The sequence below is a fragment of the Notothenia rossii genome (assembly GCF_949606895.1).
Source record: "Notothenia rossii genome assembly, chromosome: 9".
Lineage (NCBI taxonomy): Eukaryota > Metazoa > Chordata > Actinopteri > Perciformes > Nototheniidae > Notothenia > Notothenia rossii.
Window position 1 is genome coordinate 7,132,305 of NC_136907.1, and position 22,286 is coordinate 7,154,590.

Consider the following 22,286-nt stretch of genomic DNA (forward strand, 5'->3'; position numbering starts at 1 on the left):
TGGTGATGCTGGTGGAGCATGCACGGTGATGTTTGGAAATAAAATACATCAGTGTCAGTGATGGGAGCTTCACTCTGCGAGGCCATGATGGAAAACATCTGCATGTTTACGAATAATAACAAGAGAAATTCTATGGTTGTGGATGCTGTATGTGTTTGTGTGTGTGAATGGGCGGTGTAGTACAGTGTGTGTGTGTGTGGTACACGCTGGCGATGTGTGTGTTTGTGCGCAGCCAGGTGAGGAGGATGTGTTGGCGCGTGTTTGGGGTGCGGGAGAGGGGAGGCGTCTGGATGAGGGGATCCGAGATCTCCACATGTGTGGTTTAAAAAAAAGATGAAAACCGATAAACTGCCGCAGTATATAGATACTGAGGGATACGAGACCAAGGGGTCGAGGGTTTGTGAATGAAAATTAAGGTTAGTCAATACTGTCCCCCCCCCCCTCCCCATCTTTTTTTTCCGGGCGTGACAGCCACTCAAAACCAGTCACACTGGGAGATTCTTCGACACCCTCCCAATTCGAGTTTACATTTAGAAACACAGCAGAATTATGATAATAAAACTATATTTATCTACCTGCCTCTTGAGTAGAATGGGAAAAGGCTGCTGGATGTTATTTTGGATTGAAATTGTATTTAGTAAAAGATCTGGAAATGTGTATTGATGTCTTCCAAACATGAAATAATGTGACATTTTAAAAGGGTTGGGTGCATATATAACACAATAACAAATCCTTACAGACACATATGCATTTAGGAATAGCATTTTTTTGCCTGAAACAGAAATAAATGATGAAATAAAAAGCACTCAGACCTGCTTGACCTTGCAGCTGACATAAACTATAGCTTTGGTTCTTGGCTGACAGATAAGCAGGATCTGATTTGTGATCGGGATCTGCTCAGTTTGAAGCCCTCGTTCAGACAGAGGAGAGCAGGGATGGTTCAGAGCAGCTGTGTATTCGGGGTCATTGAGTCCGAGCTGTGAGCATCACACACTGTGCAGAGTGCCTTGAATGCAGAAGCCTGCCGTTGCTTATGTTGATCCCAAATCTACTACAGAAATATGTGTTACTTGTATGTAATGTATTGCATTACAGTTAGCTTTTTAAAAAAAAAAAAATTCACAACCAGTTTGTTAATGGAATCAGGCAGCAGAGCTCATTATGTATTTAGAAAGAATAAAGAGTGACCATGTTTCCAATTTAGGAGAAAGGGCTTCATTTGAGCTCCTCTCAAGTGGATGAAGTCTTTATCATGTCTGATTCCAAAGAGGATGAGCAATTCAGTTTGGGAGATTGAATACACTCATATTCTGGGGCGAGGGGAGGTCCTCACATGCAGGGACTGATGGGAGGAGAGATAGGAAGCAGGGACTGATGGGAAGGAGAAAGGAAGCAGGGACTGATGGGGAGGAAAGACAGGAAGCAGGGACTGATGGGAAGGAGACAGGAAGCAGGGACTGATGGGAAGAGAGACAGGAAGCAGGGACTGATGGGAAGAGAGACAGGAAGCAGGGGCTGATGAGGAGGAGAGACAGGAAACAGGGACTGATGGGAAGAGAGACAGGAAGCAGGGACTGATGGGAAGAGAGACAGGAAGCAGGGACTGATGGGAAGCGAGACAGGAAGCAGGAACTGATGGGAAGAGGGACATGAAGCAGGGACTGATGGGAAGAGAGACAGGAAGGGAAGAGAGACAGGAAGCAGGGACTGATGGGAAGAGGGACATGAAGCAGGGACTGATGGGAAGAGGGACATGAAGCAGGGAGTGATGGGAAGAGAGACAGGAAGCAGGGACTGATGGGAAGAGGGACATGAAGCAGGGAGTGATGGGAAGAGAGACAGGAGGCAGGGACTGATGGGGAAGAGACAGGAAGCAGGGACTGATGGATGCGACAGAAGTGGCAGACCCTGACATGTGAAGCCCTTTCCTCGTGTCGGGTGGATACCCCCTGTCTGGATGAGCAGTAATGGATTCCTCTGCTGAGGGTTCTTTGAGCATCCAAACAGATTGTTCTTTAGTTTGAGCTGCAGCAGGGCAATATGTTGTTTTCAAGATTCAAGGATTCAAGGCTTTCATTGTCATTCGTACATACAGTGTAGTTATGTCGATGACAATCTGAGGTCCCAGGCTCCCCCAACAGTGCAACACAATAAAACCAATAAAATAGTGCAAGTAAATACAATAAAATAGAATAGAAGTAGTGCCATAAGAGTCTACAAGTGATACATCATTTGTAAGTTGCAAACAGGTGAATGTTATGGATGTTCTTAGTTTTATTTAAGTGTGTGTATTAATCTAACATTTACTGTCAGCTCAGATTTGATTTCTGCTTCTTTAAACCGTGGTATGTGCTCATGTGTTTCATTGTTGGTGTGTCGGCTACTGCCTGAATACGCTTCATGAAAGGCAGGTTTTCCGATAGTTCAAATCTCTGAGCACACATTTCTGTGACTAAATATCTCGGTTTCATCTTAAGGTCACATTGTTCTGTTGTCTTACCCTCCTTGTGCACTAAATGTTGTTGATTACACCTTTAACATGTAACTAGTAATTGTAAAGTAACCCTTCCAACCCTGGTTATATATGGCTACTACTGACCGGTCGTGCAGGTATTTGTAATCAATACAATATCAATACCCCTAGACGTCTTCTTCACAAGGAGAGCAGGTGTGGATTCACCATCTAGGTTTTCCCGTCTGAGGGAGACAGCGTCAGAAATGCAGAGCACAAGCATTATGAGTGAGTGCTTTTATTTAAAAAACGATGGATTCCTTGAGTTAAACCCAGTGGTTTCGATTGTCAGAGTCTTTCTGCGTCACTTCCCCCTGTACATTCATGCTGAGTAAATAACACTCTGGGAGAAGTGATTGAACAGCCCATTAGAGCTGAAAGGATTAGGGAATTAATCTGACTGACGGAGACATTATCGGTATCTTTATTTTGGTAATTGAATATTCATTTCAAAATAGTACCGACGCTCGACATCCTCATGTTCCACCTTCTCATAGGGCTTCTCTTCGTCTCTTTTGAGGAGACATTTCAGGTTTGTTTTGTGACATTTCATAGTCCAACCAATCACTCTAAAGAATCAAACAATAATGGCCAGATCAATAAAAAATGAACGTTATCATTAGCTGCTGCCAACAGTCAGTGCACCCTCTTTAAAGGGGGCTCTGATATGTTCGTTTTCAGGTTTATATTTGTATGTTGTGCCCCTAATGTGACACACTGCCTGTGCTGCAGCAAACAGAAGTAGTGTGTGGCGAGAAAGACAAAGAGAAGGAATTAAAAAGGACATATTATGCCTATTTTTAGAGTCATATTTTGTGCTTCGATATGTTTCCATGTCTCTATGCTTTAATGTTCAAAAAGCTCTTTATTTATCTCATACTGCCTTTGCTGCAGCACCTCTTTTCACCCTCTGTCTGAAACCAGAGCCCAGTCTGCTGTGATCGGTTAGCTGGCTGGCTCTTTTGTGATTGGTCAACCGCTTAGAGATGTCCCGCCCCTTAGCTTATCACGTACAATGTGTTGGAGCACTAGCCAGCAAGAGCGCGAGTGTTACTTGGTGATCTTACCATGTTCTGGAAGAAAACACTTTGGGATTTCAGCCTTTGCAGACCATTGACATGCACAAAAACCTATATAACACATTACAGTCTATTCATTGCATTAATGCACACAATGTACACAATGCACACAATATCTGTTTTTTATTTGTATTATTACTGCATATTTTATTCCATTCTATTGCATTGTAAACACTGCTATATTTTATTTGACTATATTTGTAATAATAGTTCTCTATCTGTGTTATTTTATTTCCGTTTTACTTTTATGTATGCACCACGACACCAAGTCAAATTCCTCGTACGTATCAACCCACCTGGTGATAAACCTGTTTCTGATTCTGATTAAAACAGGAAAGGGAAAACCTCAAAAAGCATAATGGGGTCTCTTAATAGTGTCTCAGATTCTCTCTTTCTGGTAACTTCCCAGGTTATAAAAAAGAAATGATGTTATGAATGTTCCAAGATAAAGCCTAGATAACGTAGGGGACATCGGTGTGACATCATACGTGTTTATTTCCTCAGACTAGGCAAAGCTTCTCAGAAACACATCAGACACTTTATTCACAGACTGAGAAACCATGAAAACTGTTGGAGGGCCCCTTTCATCTTGTGTCACTAATGTAGGTCAAATTGATTTAAAAACGACCTCCTTTGTATTGGAGTTGTACGCTGTATCAACATGAGTTCCTCATTAAGCCACACAATGTTGAATACGTTTCCAGTAACATAAGACCCGATGGGTTTCTTTTGGATCAAACTTTATTCACTGCTGATAGACACAGTATTGAGTTACAGTATACATGCAACAGGGTTTCATAGTAAACATACAAAAAAGGGAACTGTGTCCCTACAGTGACTTTAGAAAGTACGTAAGGCAAGTTTATTTATAGCAGCTTTCAGCACACGGCAATTCAAAGTGCTTAAACAAAACAAATTTTAAACAAATGACCGTTACAGTTAGGGATGTCCCGATCACCTTTTTTTGCTCCCGATCCGATTCCGATCATTTGATTTTGACAATTTGCCGATACCGATTTTTCCCGATCTGATCTTTATGCAATGCATTAAGAGAAAAAAAAGCATTCAAGTTGTCCCTTAAGGTTATTTTTTTATTTAAATTTGATATTCTATCCAACATGGATATAGCTTCTTTCTTTCACAGCAGCATTGGATCAGTTCAGTTGTGCAGCATTGGATCAAAACAAAATAAAGCTTTCAGTACTCGTTAGCTTACTGCTACAATTAGACACTGCGCCCTGCCCACTCTGTTGCCAGATTTGAGAGAACTAAGCAACCAGGTCTATGAAAACAAGCCCCAAAGAAGCAACACATACATGATGTTCTGTAATTTGAAACCAAAACTAAGGCCTCAGGATGACTTTAAGACTTGAACATGGTCATTTTTGTTTTGTAACATTGAATAAAAAAAAAAATTAAAAAAAAAAAATAATAAATCCGATCCCCGATTTTTTTGTCCCGATTCCGATCTTTTGAAAATCACGTGATCGGCTCCGATCCCCGATCACGTGATCGGATCGGGACATCTCTAGTTACAGTTCTATAAAATGGGCATTACCAGCAGGATAACAATGTTATAATACATTTTAAAAATAAAGATCAATATATTATTAGCAAGACGTACTGCCTGCTTTTTGATTTTCATTCAGGCTACTTTGATTCTTCATTTTAATTACCTTTAAAAAACAAAATGCAGCAGGTAAACACCTGATTTATTAAGTAGCACTAATGTGTTCGCTTTTAATCTATGAGATAAACCAAAACAGCTTTTTAATTGATCTTTTATTGCATTGCATTTGATATTGATGTAACCCATAAGTAATGGAAAGTCATCAGGTTACATTACTGTCACATTTTGATACTTTGAAAAAGGTTTTTTTTTAAAGGTAACTCTATAAATAGGATTACATTTTCATGGTAACCCTCCCAACATTGGTTCGATGTTATCCCCGTTTGCCTTCTGTCCCTCTGGGCTTTTAGCTCATAGGCTGCCCGGTGACAGGAGGGGGAAAAACACTATTGAGTCCCAGAAGACTTTATTCAGCTGTGTCTCCAACCCCAACTCCTCTCTGAATAGATATCATAAAGGCAAACAGATTGCCTGACCTCTTTTGGATGTTGTTGGGGTCTTGTTGTTACGCTGCAATTTCCTGGGTGCAGGGTTTAAATGGAAAAGACCTCTCCTGCACCCATACCTCTACAAAGGGTAGCCGTCTTCTTGGTGATTTATTTAGAAAACTCACTCTGCAGCCACCTTGCTGGATGTTTGTGAGTACACACTTTCAAAGGTCATACATGTGTGTCCTTCATCTGATCGGAGGATGTCCAAATGAATTTCTCCTATTATGCTTTTGTTGTTTACTCATTCCTGTAGTGTGAAATATAGGTGTTGGTGCATTTTAATGGCTGCAAACAGTAATAAAGCGCTTTTTGAACATTAAAGCATGGAGACAGGTCACAGTAGAGGCACACAATACTAATATGAACCTGAAAATGAGCATTATATGTCCCCTTTAATTGAAAGACTGCACCTTTTTATCTACAAATGGCTGCTTTGTTTTTAGTGCTTTATTTCAAAAACTCCCTTCCATGTTTAATGGATGTTTTTGGCTACACACTTTCAAAGGGCATACTTACATACATGTCCTTTTCCAATCGGAGGATGTCTGGGATGTGTATGTCCAATTGCAATGCTTGCTTTTTAAATGTCTTCTTTTTGGTTACAGTCTAAGCGTCCTACTGCATCCAGTCTTCATTGCGGTGCTTAGTCAAGAGTAATGATGTGTGCTAATGATTTCCTTGGGGCAACTCATCTTGGTTCATTTCCCCCTCTGTTTTCTTCTCATTAAACCTTCCATTTGTAAGGTACCATGCAAAATAAATAAAGTCAGGAGCCAACAGTTACTCCCCTCCTGTTGGCTCTGAGGTCATGTTAATCACCCCCTATTCATCTGTATCCACGCAGCTTCTTCCACATGGACAAACATGCATGTCTGTGGGACAGAGAGCAATGTTTACATTCGTTTGTGTGCCATTTATCTCCGAGGAGCCCTAAGCAAAGTCATTTCAGCATCTGAGACCAGTAATGGTGGAGAATATGGGAGCTGTATTTTGAATTAAACATGTTTCAGGCTGCATAAGTGGTCCAAAGTGGTTTGGAGTCCGTCCCTGTTCTCATTAACGTGCTGCAATCATGCTTAAGACCTTCAAAAGACCTTGACTAATGTTCACTAATTCATGTGGTGGCATGTGTTTTTTCTGGGAGCTGTGTATTCCAACCATCACATATGTATGTCCCACAAAGATTGTTCTTCTTACATGTCCTTGCATGCACTATCTGAAACTGATGCGGGGCTATGATTGTAGAAGAATCTCACAGCGGTAATTTATTGTCTGTGGCATTCGTAAAGGCCAACAGCAAAAAAAAAACTCAGGGTTCAGCAGCCGTGTGTGAAAAAGGTGAGGGAACACAACGACTCCTGAAATGCAAATGTGAGCAACAGGGTGACTCAAGTACGTGTTGTAAATGTCAAAGCAATCTTCATGTGTCCTCGAAAGGATCCCAGCTGATTGGCTTGATGGCAGCAGAAACACCAAATCAAACTCAGATTTGTTTCTCACTGATTGCAAATACAAAGATGTAAGATATTTTTTTAATAAAGGCCATTTTTTGTTTAGTAAACATTTTAAAAAGGACATATTCTGCTAATTTTCAGGTTTCAGAATTGTATGTAGTGTCTCTACTGGGACATGTCTCCATGCTTTAATGTTCAAAAAGCTCTTTATTTTTCTCATACTGCCTGTGCTGCAGCACCTCTTTTCACCCTCTGTCTGAAACCAGAGCCCAGTCTGCTCTGATTGGTTAGCTGGCCGGCTCTGTTGTGATTGGTTAACCGCTGAGAGATGTCCCGCCCCTTAGTCTATCATGTTCAATGTGATGGAACACTAGCCAATAGGAGTGTGGGCGTTTTTGTACAGGAGTAAACAAAAGAGGCCAATGGAGGCGTTTCAGGCAGTGTGTGGGAGAGAAAACATTAGGATTGAAGCCTTTGCAGACCATTTACATGCACACAGACTTAAATAACACACTACAGGAAATAAAAAACCTCCAACAAGCATAACAGTGCCCCTTTTAAAGCCAGTGATATTCTTCCTTACTCTTTCTTTGTATGATAGTACCACACAGTGTCCGAGCCAGACGCCCTGCAGAGTGTAATCTTCCATCACCTGCCATTTGCCCCAGTTAGTGCCTTTTCATTTCATCACTGTCAATGCAGTGAGCAGCGGGATCGACAGGAATAAGAATTGCTCAAGTGAGACCCAGAGCTGAAAACCTGCCAATCACCTGTGAGGCCAACAAGCAAACCGGCATTCTCACCACTTCACCTGCTGCACAGACACTCAAAATGCTCTTAGACATGTCTGACTTACTGATTTTCAACAGCTCTTTAACAGAATCTGAGCGGATCATATTCACTATTTTAAAAAAGAAACGTACTTTCAGAGTTTTTGTCACACAAGCTCTTTATTTTGTCAAACAAAATGCCTTTACAAAATCCAAAATCTCTTGTTCTGAGTTACTGGCATGCTTGTGATCACTGCGGGGCGCCAACAATCGGGCCATGAGAGACATGATGTGTATGTAAGGAGATGAATGAGTGGGAGAGTGTGTGTGGGCATGTGTGTGTGTTCTTCTATTGTGCAACCTACGCTATGACTCGCTTACCAGGGGATTTTGAGCACACGGAGTAGGATGATTAAAATGCTGGAAGACCACTTGTGGCCTTATACCTGGCTCTAATCACACCAACGCTGCGGGGCACGTTTCAATCAGAAGGAACGCCGCAGGTTCATTATAACAATGTATTGGGACCATTCTGATTGTTGGAGACAGTTTGTTTACTTGTGTAAACGTTATACAATATGGTCACCTCTGTAGCCAGGTTGTATATTTAAGGGATGCTTCACGTCCGGATCCTGATCAGTATGTTGTTCTCTTTTCATTAATAACCGCCTTGCTGCACATTATCCCGCTAATTACACAGTTAGATACTAAACTAACCAACGACCAGAATCACAATATTCATTTAAAATGGATTGTATTGCTTCAGCTAAGAAACTGAAACTTCGAAGACAGCAACGTAACTTAAAATGATGGCAGCACTCAACAAGGTTTTTTGTAACTGTCAAAGTCTAAACAGTCTTTAAACACTGCAGAGCCCAGTTAGTGTTTACTTCCTGTCTGTCTTCTTCTGTTGATTCCTCTAATGTGTCAGGGTTGAGTGAATCAGGCAGGACCCAAATGCAGATTTCAAAGAAAAATACCTTTATTTCAAGGCCAAAATGTCAAAGACAGAACTCTTCCCAGTGAACACAGTCCAACAACAACAACAAGGAACTCACAAAGACTAACAGAAAACACAGAACCTAAATGCACACATGACTAATCAAACAAACACGAGACAGGTGAGGAGGGAGGAGAAAACACAGGGGCACCAGGTGAACACAATCGGGTAATCAGGAAGGAGGGAAACAGACAGAAAGCAACAGGCAAGACAGGGGGTGAACACTTTTCAAAATAAAACAGGAAACCAAAGACAAAAAAAGACAAGACAAAACACAACACAGACAGATCGTGACATAATGTCCAGCTCTCTGTCGTTTAACCTCTTTCCTTCTCTTGCGCTTTTTCTTTTCTTAACTGGGGACAGATTAGCCATCATATATCAAACGTTTCGTGCTCTCCACAAGTATAAAAAATAATATTAAAAAAGTATACAATAGTGTTTTCTGATGTTTGTTGTCAACAGCTGACCCTAAATTAACCTGGACTTCTTTCTGGGGATTGATATGACTGCACATAGTCCCTTGATCCTCCTTAGCAGCGGTCTGATTAACAGATCTGTGGAGTGTCCAAATTGACCAATCAGAATTGAGTATTCAACTAAGTCATATCATTCTAAAAAAGACTACAATTCCCATCTTTAAGCCTTTAAGAGACACAGATTTGTCATCTTCACATTAACTTTTTATTAATTCTTTAACCTTTAACTTAAAACAAGGCAGTTTAAAAGGCACCAGCTGTTTTGAGATGTGAGTCATGCCCACTGCAAGCTGCTGCGAGGCAAATCATGTGTCTAGTTAACATTGATGTTCAGCTGATTACTGTTTTGCTTTGGGCTAGTGGGCTTTGATTAATTGTTGCTGAATACTTTATGAGGTTTGTCTTGTTGGACACCCGGAAGCGCTGAGTGCTAAGATGTTTCTAGCTGCTGGATCAAATCTGTGAATGAGTTGGTAAAGCCTGGCTGCTATGGATCATCAAAGTGCTTCAGTGTTGATTAGAGAAGATATTGTATAGCAGGCATGATATTTCTCACTACCTCAAGAGAAAAGAACATCAAGTACTGTGGAAAATATTTAGTGTTCCACCCTCAATTTGATTTGACAGACATTCTGGATATTTTTATTATGAGCATTTCCTTTAAAAGCAAATCTCGAGGAAGACTTCAAACTAACAGGCAGGCATTATTGCTAGGTAATCCACATCTAAAATAAGTCAGATCCTGGTTATGAGGGATGCTGCTCAGTGGCGCGTGTGCAGCTGCAGAGTGGAGCTTTTCGGGTTTTTTTCAGTTCCCTCTCTGCTTCCCTGCAGCGCTTCACCTCCCAGTCGGGTTTCCAAGAAGCCAAAATAGACTTTTTCTTTGTATAAGACGAGATCTCCCTCTTTCCCCCCCCTTTAGACGTAGAATGGACAAGAGTGTTCTTATATACAACGCTGAATAAAGTCACTGAGAAGCAAATTAACTTGACATCAGAAAAATGTGTGATTTTGCACTCTTTCGTCACACCAAGTCTAGTGACGGTTTGCAGAGCTTTTTATCTGATTTCAATCCTGAAAAGGCCCTTTTATGCTTTCTGGGGTTTTCTCTTTTCCTGTAGTGTCTAATATAAGGTTTTTTGTGCATGTAAATGGTCTGCAAAGACTAAAATCTCAAATATCCCGCTTATCGGCATCCCCCAACGCCTCCATTGGACTCCTTTGTTTACTTCTGTAGCATAGTGAGATCAATATGTAACACTCTCGAGGAGCTGCAGCACAGGCAATATGAGAGAAATAAAGAGCTTTTTGAACATTAAAGCATGGAGACATGTCCCATAATATGTCCTCTTTAATTCCTCCCCTTTATCTTTCTCGCCACATGCTGCTTCTTTTTGTCTGCAATATGATACTTCCTCCAAAAACCTGTGTGACAGAGAAACAACAAGTGTTGTTTGAGGGTTTGTGGATCCGTTGTTCATGTGTGTAAGTGCAGAAGGTCACCTTGGTTACTGCAGATGTGCAGAAGATGGAGGAAGGAAACGAGAATCAGAGGTCATTCACTGACCAACTCTTTTTTAACCACACAGCTAGTGATGCGTTATTTTACCTTTTTGTATTAACTTGGTAAGTGCAGCTCGTCACATTTTGATATGCTTGTGATTCCCACATTGTCAGGGTTTGGAGGGTTATAATGTGAACAGTGACCTAATCTGAGTATCAAATGTAAAATGAATGATTACTTTCAGCTACTTGTGGATCAATAAGATGTTTTTGACTTAAGTCTTTTATGTAAGACAACAGAGATAAATATGTGACCTTAGAAAAAAAGAAGAAATCAAGATATTTAGTATAAAAAATGATTGTATTTATAGGAAAACCTGCCTTTCATTCAGCATATTCAGGCTGTAGCTTATACAATAACAATGAAACACTTAAGCGCATAAGGAGTTTCACTGAGGCACTCACACGCCATCAGTAAAATATGTATTTGTCGGCAGGAAAGGTGCAAAGCTCTGACAAAAGCTGAGCGTCTCCGTGAGTTTGTTGTGGCTCCAGGCGTTTCCTGCAGGCCAAGGGGGAGCAGGGAAAGCTTTTTTTCGGAGGTATTTTTGGTTGCAGTCCATTAAAAATTAAGCGGTCACTCGGGTTGAACAACGCTTTTCAAGGAGTGCAAAGTGTCTCTGCTATGTATATTTAAGCGAGAGTATTTGGGTAGCTTGACCCCGAAAAGAATGATGTTAAGAATGTATTTATTCCACGTGAGCATACCCTTCAAATACTGAGGTTATTTGGTTGTATTATGTCAGGTTGAAAACATCAGGAAGAGATCAAATCAGAAAAAGATTCATCAGCAAAATTCCTGTATGCCTCTCACGTGCCTTTCACCTCTGGCCTGGAGTCATACATCTTCCTCCTCCTCCTCCTCTTCCTCTTCCTCCTGTCCATTCCCATCAGATGCAGGCGTTTCACTGCAATATTGTAAAATGTTCACTACATGAAGGAGGTTGAGGGAGGAACAGTGTGTAATGTGAAGACAGTGACCTCTTTTTGACTGATGCACAATGATGAAATTAGACTTGTTGTTCTTACCACAGGCACACTTTGAAAGTACATATGAATTATGCTGCAAGAATATCTGCTGGGAGGGTTACTAGTTACCTGTAAAAGAATGTAATCAGTGACCTAATCTGAATCAAATCATCAAAATACAAAAGTAATGTATCCTGATTACTTTCCTTTACTTGTGGATTACCTCAATATCAAATGCAATGCAAATAAAAACAAGAGAAATATATGTGTTTTACTTAAAGCGTGTAAGACAACAGAACAATGGGACGTTGGGAAGGAAGATGTTTAGTATAAAAAATGCATCTTAAATTACAGGCTACAGAGTACTGCTGTTTTAGTTTAACGCATGCATTAAAAAGAAAACATAGTATTATGTTAAATAAAACAGACGTTCACCTACTGCATTTAAAACAAGATATTTAAACTAAAGCAGAATAAAAGTAGCTTGAATACAAACCAATTCAGGCAGTACATCAATAGCCTACCAATATAATTATCTTTATTTAATATGTATTGTAACATTGCAATCCTGCTACTAATCCCCATTTTTGTTTAAATTTGAAAGTTATACGATTATGTCTAGTTGTAATGTAAGTGTAGGGAATACCATTCACTTTTTTTAATCCTGATAACATAGACACGGGACATGTAACCACAAAGCTAACTTCAGCTGTTGCTGCTGTGAGCTAGTTAGCTGTTAGCGGTTAGCTGTTAGCGGTTAGCTCAGATACAGTGATGCAAACACAGGTATGGTGAAAAAAGAGAGAACTATTCGAAGCAGAAAAAAAACAGCGTAATATACCATCTGACAATGACAGATTTTTCTTTTTGGATATTTTACAAATCACTCCCCTTTCAAACGCTATTCTTGTTATTTTTAACAACTTTTTTTTGCTACTGTCATATAGTATTTTATACCTGTTAATAATTGAGTCTCTAATGTCTCATTCATAACTATAATGACCATATCAAGGTGTGCCTTAACCTCACTGAGCTGAGGTTATTTGAGCCTCTCAGGAGAGAGCTCTCTTCCACCTGGTTGTAGAAAAGCTCTTTATATTCGTTAGCATAGCTAGCTAACCAGATGCTAATAACAACAGATCGCCACTGTGCTTACAACTAAAGACACAGCCTCGCAAACACTGTGGCATGTGTACGGCTCCTTATGGGTACTGCATTATTTGAAGAGCTGGAGCAGCGTTCCGATGCTCTCCGTTACACCTTCCAGACGAGACATAACCACGTGAAGACCTATGGTGAAGACACGTTACGCTCGTGTTGTGTTCAATGAACATGTCCTTGGCCAGGAAAAACAGGCACTCGCTTGTTTAATTATTTTGCGATCTAGATTTCTTCTTCTTTTTTGAAGTGAGAAGTTGTCTGTTCGTCAGTCGGACGGACGGACGGACTCACGGACCCCCCCCCCCCCCCAAAATGAAAACTCTTCGGTTCTCCACGAATTACACAAGTCACCCAAATCAGCGTTAAAAAAGCGGGAGGCGCCGAAAAGCGACTAATTTGCATCACTGCAGATAGCTGTGCTGCCTGGACTGGATCAGCATCTGTCTGGTTGAATTTGTCAGCACTTTTTAGCGTTTTGTTGCAAGAAGGGAGGATTGGATTGATTTTTCTCCTATGTCTGTTGCAGGGCTCTCAAGTTTTGAACAGAGTTCAGCGTGAGATTTTGGCAGCGGTGTTTGGTACTCCAACTTCTGGCTCCCCTCAAAGTTCCCATGAAGCCCTCTGTATCGCGAATGTCAACGGGGGGGAGGGGGTGCACGCGTCTCAAGCCAGCCTAGTTTCTTTACAAAATTGCGGCGCAACTTGGTGGGCGGTACCCTGGAAAGAAATCTCTTGGTGAGAAAATCTCTGCGTGAGAAATACAAGGTGTGGCGTGTGAGCGTGTGAATGGAGTGAAATGCGTGAGACTTGAGAGCTCTGGTGTTGGATTTTATGAAGCAGTGGATGTTGTTTGAAAGTGTTTCTACACCTGGTAGAGAGCAACAATGTCCAAGGATTTTAGTTTGATGGCTGACATGTTTCTTAAGTTTACACGTAAGATAGAGCTGTCAGAGGAACATCCTGTATGCCTTTCAGACTATCAAACAGGTTTCTTACCCGTGGGAGGCCTTACGTGTGATAAAAGTGTGTTTTATTAAGTTGAGGTCAATGATCATTTATACAGCCCAAATCACTATCAAGATGAAAAGGCACTACTTTAGACCATGGTCCACGGTACTGACATTAAAATCAAAAACTGTATTTGAAGAGCGTGCTGTAGGATTCTGGTTGGTTTAAAAATGTATTCTGTTATAATAGTTAACGGATTATCCTGTATCCTGATTACTTAACCCTGTGATCAGTAATCTGTTAATCCCCAGGCCTGGTTGTAGATAAGGGATCAGAAGCAATTTTTTATTTGAAAGGAAACCTGTTTAATTTCATGGTGCTCCTGTTTTAGTATTCCAGACTTCTTACTCCATCCTCCAGGCCCCCGTTAATATCTATTTTACATTCTTCCCCTCAGTGACAGGTGATGAATTGTTCTGCTGCGAAATACCTTTACCTGATTTTCATGCTTAATAACCAGCTCCTCATATCCAGAGCTGAAGTAAGAGGTGGGATTTAACTGACACCGAGGTGGAAAATGAACATTAAAAGCATTAAAAAGGCAATAATATAAGATGTCATGTTGTTCCTTTGATTGTATTAGTCAGATTTCATGTTGTGGAAACAGACTTTGTGATGTCCAGAGAGACAAAATGGATATTGAGCATATAGTTACACAGAAGAAGAAGGCTTTAATATTGTGTAATCAGCATCGGAAATCCATTTGTATTAATTAACAAAGGTCTACTGCGAGAAGTTTTTCATGTTTTCTTCCTATTTTTGTGAATTTGTGAAAAGAATACACAATTTTTACTCTTGAGATAAAAGGAGCATAACACGTGAACCTTGTTCGTTACAGACATCATCATTTTAGAATAGAAGAAGAATAGACTTACACAGAAGAAGTCTTAAATACGGTGTAATCACTATCAGTTATCATTTTCTTTATTAATTGACAAGGGTCTACTTTAAGGCGATATTCATGTTTTTATAAATTGCTGTATTTTTATTGATGTGTAATCTGCTGCCAAGTAATCGCTGAGGAAACGCCATTTTTAATCAAAAAGGGGCGTAACACGTGGTCCTTGTTCTATAACGACACAATAATACTAATTCAACAAAGTCTGTAGCTCAGTACGTGACGATGCAGCAAGGTGGATATTAATATATAGTCTTTTTGCACTAGTATTTTTGTATTTTATTATATATGTTGAATTGTTGGAGGAGTTCAGGTCAGAAGAATTTGATTGTCATTTCTACACGGTAGCTTTGTGCAAATGACAATAACACCTTTGAATCTTTTGTATCTTGAATATTGACCACAGATGCTATCTCACTTTAGGATGGACGAGATATATTAATAATATTAATAATAATAATAATAATACATTTTATTTGTATAGCACCTTTCTTGCACAAAGCAGCCCAAAGTACTTCACAGAAAACGACAATATTAAAATAAACACAGAACAAGATAAAACATCATCAGTGACCCTAATGAAATTCCCTTGAATTAAAACTGACAAGAAATAAAAATACCTTAAAGGGGAACTATCATGCAAAATGCACTTTTTGATGTGTTTTATACATAAACATGTGTCCCCGGTGCGTCGGGGAACTCACGCAGCGTCAGAAAATAAAACCCTCTCTTTTCCTCCGTACCCAAATCTAAAAAAAACGGGGGTACAACGAGCGGATACAGATTTGCTGCCGATATTACTTCAAATCGGCGGCGGACCCACAGAGAGATGCTATCAGTAACAATGCCTGTGTTTACATTAGCAAGCCTCACTAACACTCAGAGCTAACCTGTACTGGAGAGCACATGTGTTTAAAAAGCATTTGAGCTCCATACTATTTCAGTAATAATCCTTGATGTGGTTTAGAACAGGATGGTGTTTTATCACAACCGAATTTAACTTTGTCACCGGTAGAATTCTGATCAGGCATTAGCTTGGCATCTTTTTTTTTTTTCAAGCTAAGGACCCAAAATCCTCGTTTCTCTAACAGGGCTGAAATAGAGGGATATGAGGGATGTCTAAAATGCAGGATCTGTTTGTATTTTGAGAAAAACACATCATAGACGTGTTTTCATATATGTATATCTGAGACCTATATCCTAAAAATAGCATGATAGGTGCACTTTAAAATAAAACTGTTAAATAAAAGCAAAACAGAAAAAATACAGTAAAACATGGACAATGATATCAGTGAGAATTGAAAGTTAACCCAAAGATAAGTTTTTTATTTGCTTTTAAACATTTCAAGGGAGTTTGCTGTTCTAAGACGGATACGTATTGATCTCAGGTACAAATGAAGCTGCAGTGAAGTGTAACCCCGGGATCGTCACGCATGACGTCTTCTTCTTCTTCTCTTTGTTGCATATTCAGCGGCTGGAGAAGAAGAGATGCATGGCTGACAGTGTTGCTAGGAGACCACACACGGCGACTATAGTGTGAGAGGCTTGATTTCACCTCCCTCCCCCATTCGAGTAGTCTGGCTGCCTTTCACTTTTTTTTACTGTCCTCTCCACACTCACCTTCCCGTCCTCGATATTCTCCTCCATCAGACTCCAGTCTCACGGTTTTTATGTTTTTTCCGCCCAATCATATTCATCTGCAGCTCGGTTGATCCCTCAGTGACTCTCTACTTATTGGCATCCCACATTTTTCATCAGTCCCCCCTCCTGCCTCCATCTCTCCTCCTGCTGCTGCTGCTGCTGCTGGTCATTCTTCTTCTTCTCCTGCTTCTTCTCTCCTGCTTCCTCTCTTGCTTCCTCTCTCCTCATCTCTCTTCCCTGTTTGTTTCTCCGGTTCAACTGCAGCAGAGTGTCTGGTGAATCATACCGAATAAACACAGTGAACGGTATCTTGTCTTTTAAAGAGGCCCTATTGTGCTTTTTTTTCATGTAAATGGTCCGCAAAGGCTCAAATCCTAGAGTTCTCTCTTATTGGCATCCCCCAACGCCTCCATTGGACTCCTTTGTTTACTTCTGTTACATTAATTACATCTCTATGTAACCCTCACGCTACTATTGGCTAGCGCTCTAACACATTGTACGTGATAGGCTAAGGGGCGGGACATATCTAAGCTGTTGACCAAACACAACAGAGCCGGCCAGCTAACCCATCAGAGCAGACTGGGCTCTGGTTTCAGACAGAGGGTGAAAAGAGGTGCTGCAGCACACGCAGTATGAGGAAAGAGCTTTTTGAACATTAAAGCATGGAGACATGTCACAGTAGAGAGACTAAATACAGATATGAACCTGAAAATGTGCTTAATATGCCCTCTTTAAAATATACAGATCATATATTAAAATTTGACTTAAAAGTATTCGCACATGGAAAGTCCTTTTGATGTTTCCCGACTTTACTTTCTGTCAGGAGTTGTTGGGCCTCAACCCTCTCGTATGTACACATGCAAAGGTCCAGAGGTAAAATGGACTGCTAAGAGCCTCCACTATTTTTAGTTTTAATACAAAATGTAGTCTCTTAACTGATTTACTAAATTTGTATTGAATATCAACACAATCTTTACATTCAATGTGTTTCAAGAGCCGATTCCCCCAGCTCTGATGCAGCTGTTTATTGTCAATACTAAGTTACAAAGTTCAATTGTGCTAGCTTGCAATATAATTCAGCCTTGGAGGGATGAAAACACAAACATCCCAGAACGGTGTGTACATAGGAGAAGATCAAGTCTGTAATAAACAAGATGTTCTGTACTATCGGCCCTTTCAATCTAATTACTTCAGCTTTGCAAAGGCAAATATATCATGACTGCTTTTTTCTGTAAACCAAAAAAGAGACAGGTTGGCATCTTGTGTATGTCTGCAAATAACAAAGAGATGATATACCCCAAAGTAATTAAATGCAAATATGTTTTGTGGAAGCATTGCCCCCTCTGTCAGTGCCAGGCCAGCGCTGTGTGTGTGACTCTCAGCGAGGCACAAGTAATCACATCTTTTACTCAAGTAGAAGTACAGATACTCGTGTTTAAAAACACTCTGGTGAAAGTAGAAGTACTGACTAAACTTCTTTACTCAAGTAAAAGTAAAGAGGCTTTGAAATGTACTTCAGTAAAAAGTACCCATAACTAGCAGCTGTTTTAAAGAGTACCTGACCTCCCTTTATATTAATAGAACAATAATGTCATTGTTAGCTAATGAATGTTTCCATGCTGAACAACGGCAACATGACAACGTTTTCATTGGTCCCTCTTCTTTAGAGAAGACCAGGAAATGATGGATACACGGATCGTGTTCAAATCAATAGGCACGCAATGACTCTAAATAATAATGATCACGCCACCAAACACACATTCAGACTAAAGGAACCAGCCTGTTTGGAAAATGTAAGAAGTAGAAAGTACAGGTATTTGTGTTCAACATACAAGAAGTAGAAAGTAAAGGTATTTGTGTTCAACATGTAAGAAGTAGAAAGTACAGGTATTTGTGTTCAACATGTAAGAAGTAAAAGTAACATTTGAAAAATAAGTAGTGGAGTAAAGTACTGATACCAGAAAAATGTACTTACAGTAAGTACAGTAACCAAGTATTTGTACTTCACTACTTCCCACCTCTGGAGTGTTTCTGAGAGGAGGCTGGAGGGCAGAGCGTTCCTGAAGTGTGAAACTCAGAGGCAGTGAAAGACGAGTAAAGACAGAAGATGCAGTAAAAGCAAAAACATCTTAAACAGCATAATTTAAATTCTGCCCTTTCTTCCACCTAAATTAGCATTTCTAAATCTTCTGTCGATAATGATCTGAATTCTCTGTCATCCTTAACCCACACTCAAATCAGCAGCATTTGCAATTACCGCATCACAGCCTGTGGCCACGTGTGTGTTTAGCATGTATGGCGGCTCTCAGTGTGTTTGTGTGATCTGTTTGCTTATGAGCACGAGTGAGGAGTCTGCAGCGTTGCATGCAGATCTGGAGAAATGAATCATGGCTCCATCTGCCTCCTGGGTCTAATGTGAGGAATCCAAGCGCCTCCTGACCCTACAGATGCTCCTGAAAATACTTTCTATCCGCTCTGGATTTATTTTGGATTTAAAATGACTCTAGGGAATTGATCACAGCCAACCTATAGAGAGTGAACTGCGGCCCCCCCACTGACACTTTACCTCAGCCACATCATAGACTCTATGCATAACATTAATGCACACAATGTACACTATCTGTTTTCTTTATTTTATTCCATATTATTTCATTCTATTTCTACTTAAATAGTGCTATATTTGACTATATATCAATTTTATTATTTTTTTAATATTCCTTAATGTTCTTATAGTTTTTGTAAAATAATTCTCTATCTGTGTTTTTAATTTTTGTTTAACTTTTTACGTATGCACCACGACACCAAGTCAAATTCCTCATACGTGTCAACCTACCTGATTCTTCTTCTTGTGTCAATCTGTAAAATGCTATGCTTGCAGTTTGATTATGAACATGCCTGCAGATGTAAGATGAATATCTTCTGGTCCTTTAAGCTAATTGCACACCAACCCTCAGCTCATAATGCGGCAATTGCAGTGCTGCCAGATCCCCAAAAACCCAAATCGAAGTGAACAAAAGCCCAACCCACAGTCGCAGTTCCCTAACCTGATTAACATCGAGTCAGCAAGCATGGCAGCAGCATCGGTCGAGGTTGTGGTGAGGGTTGAGGTTTACAAGAATAGCAGTCGCACGCTGACACCCTGGATGACACACTGGGCCGTGACTAAAGCATCACACACAGATACACATCTCCACATGTTGCCTGGGCCAGGTGACGGAGCCTGATGCTGCCAATTATTCTCTGTTTAGGGAAGATGGCTGAGACTTTTTCCTGACAGTAAGGATGTGGCGAAGTAGATGCTAGGTGTTTTTTAAGTGGTCCTGAATGTGTACAGAACTCACTGTCATGTGTTTGTTCTGCTATTTGCCTGATGCATGCAAATCCAGAGATTGTTAAACTGGATGCAAATGAAGCTTCATTGTAACATGTTGGGAAATGCAAAACTGGTCATTGAAAATGTCTAAAGCAGATTACATCATTTTGTTTTATAGTGTTTTACAGAACATATTGCAGAGATCTCGAGACCAGATATCTAAGCGGGTCATTCGGTCAATTTTAAGATAGCCTGCTGATGAAGTGGTTTCCACATTTCAAACTAAGAGCAAAGCTACCTCCAGTGAGCTTTAGTTAGCGGTTTAGCAACAAGTAAAGCTTTCAGTCCGTCAGGAAGTCGAGGCAGAGCAGCCAGAGGACACTAGAGGGAAAACCAAATAATTTTCTCCATAAAATAAACCACAAAACAACTCAGTGCCGTCAAGCCTTACACACTTGCCCCAGGAGATTGTATCCTACATCCCGCTCCCCCAAGTTGCATAGTGGAGAAAAAAAGGGGCCTGCGGCACAAAGTGCGACTGACAGAGACATCATTCCCCCTTTTACAAGTCTGTGTAGCATCAAAATGATTGTGAAGCTGTTATTCTAAGATACAAAAACATAATGTTGCTTTAATGCATCTCATATAAAGTGACTGCTTCAGTTTGAGCACCAACAACTCAAAGCAAACTCATGAAGCACTGAAGACAATGCTCTACTGTACACCAGCATAAGAAACCCGTCAAACTCTGTTGCTATTTGTGATGGAAAAACACTGGGAACATGCATCAGCTGACAGCTGTGCTTTTCTCAGCCAATTGAGTTGCACATTCACATTCTCCAGTATAAAAACATTGGTCCTCAGATATCTGCCCCACAACAAGCTTCTCATGGGGAGCGTGAGTAGGAAGCTGTGCCTGCGCTACATATGACAAACCACATTACTGTGTGGATACAGACAAGCTTAGCTAGGCCATCCCAGGGCCTGCAGCCAGAGACGCTCCGCAGCTGAGTTACAATGCTTACTCAAATATTCATAACTAGATAAGGAAAGTATAAATAGTTCTTCTTGTGATACACTAGAGGTTTGGGGTAAACAAAACGGCAAACTCCTTCATCATGCATCACCGTGTCTCTGCTTTGAAGGCTGCCAGTCGGAGTAATGGGCAGCGTTGTTCGAAATGACACGGTGAGAATGATAAGCAATGACTCCCCTAAAGTTCTGCCTAGTAATTTGGGTTTGATTATTCGGGGTTCAATGTGCGTCGCCACATCACAAAGTAATCACTGTCAAACTTGTCAACTTGCAAGTAGGTTGGGAAACTGTTAAACATGTTTTTGTAAATGATTAATGAGCTGAAACGTTGCCCTTGTTTCTTCTTGTTTAGGTGAGTTGGCGGAGGCTGCCTCTGACATACATTCCCCTCTCGCGGGTCTTCTTCTATACCATGAGCTCGGGCTCTGCCCAGGATGTGGCAGTCGAGCATTTCCTGCGTGACATAGAGAGGCGAAGCAAGCGGCTGCACTGCGCTGTGATTGGCTGCGAGGAGGAGCGACCCCGCAGCGACATGAACCTGCTGTATCGTAAGAGCCGTCTGGACTGGAGGCAGAGGGACCAAGAAGGAAGTAAAAAGAGGTGAGAGGATGAGCCTCAGGAGCTTTGCATATATGGGATTACATTAGGGTTCAGTTCCGTGCGGATATAAACCTCTTAGCTGAATGAGTTTCATTTCCCAAATCTTAATACCAGCCACAGTTCACGGAGTCACAAGGGGTCGCCGGAAAAGTCTTTGACAAATTTGCATAGCCGAACTTCATAATTAACTTATTTTTGTCGGATGAGGTAAACCACTATAATGTCAGATGAAATGTCAGAGGGCAAAAGGGGCAGAAACCGATGAAACAGAACATTAAATAGAGTAATTCGTCTCTATACACTAGAGATGACTTTAATCAGAGGGTCTAACCTTTAAGCTTTAGAGGGACCATTTGTTTTTATTCACAGCAATGTATTACACCAATGTAGGTCAAGCATGGAGAGTCCAATGAAACAAGTGGTGATTTCCCCTTTAAGAGACCCTATTATGCTTTTAGGGGTTCCCTTTCCTGTAGTGTGTATTATAGGTTTGTGTGCATGTAAATGGTCTCTCCCGCACCGTTACATATTTAATACTTGCACTTCTATTGGCTAGCGCTCCAACGCAGTGTACGTGATATAGGTTAAGGGGCGGGACACCTCTAAGCTATTGACCAATCACAACAGAGCAGACTGGGCTCTGGTTTCAGACAGAGGGTGAAAAGAGGTTCTCCAGCACAGGC

The 22,286-nt window shown here is 40.7% G+C and overlaps 1 protein-coding gene across 2 annotated transcripts in view; it reads left to right on the plus strand.

Annotated features, from left to right (window-relative positions):
* nyap1 (neuronal tyrosine phosphorylated phosphoinositide-3-kinase adaptor 1) overlaps positions 1–22,286 on the plus strand; it is a 33,184-nt gene that overhangs the window by 1,080 nt on the left and 9,818 nt on the right. Inside the window, exons 1-2 of one of the 2 annotated variants that reach the window (XM_079652274.1) lie at positions 16,531–16,550; positions 21,356–21,603. In XM_079652274.1, coding sequence (XP_079508400.1) covers positions 21,416–21,603 — 188 coding nt within the window. In that variant the 5' untranslated portion in view covers positions 16,531–16,550; positions 21,356–21,415. Of the gene's footprint in view, positions 1–16,530; positions 16,551–21,355; positions 21,604–22,286 lie in introns of those variants that run through there. The other variant, XM_079652273.1, reaches the window with a different exon arrangement.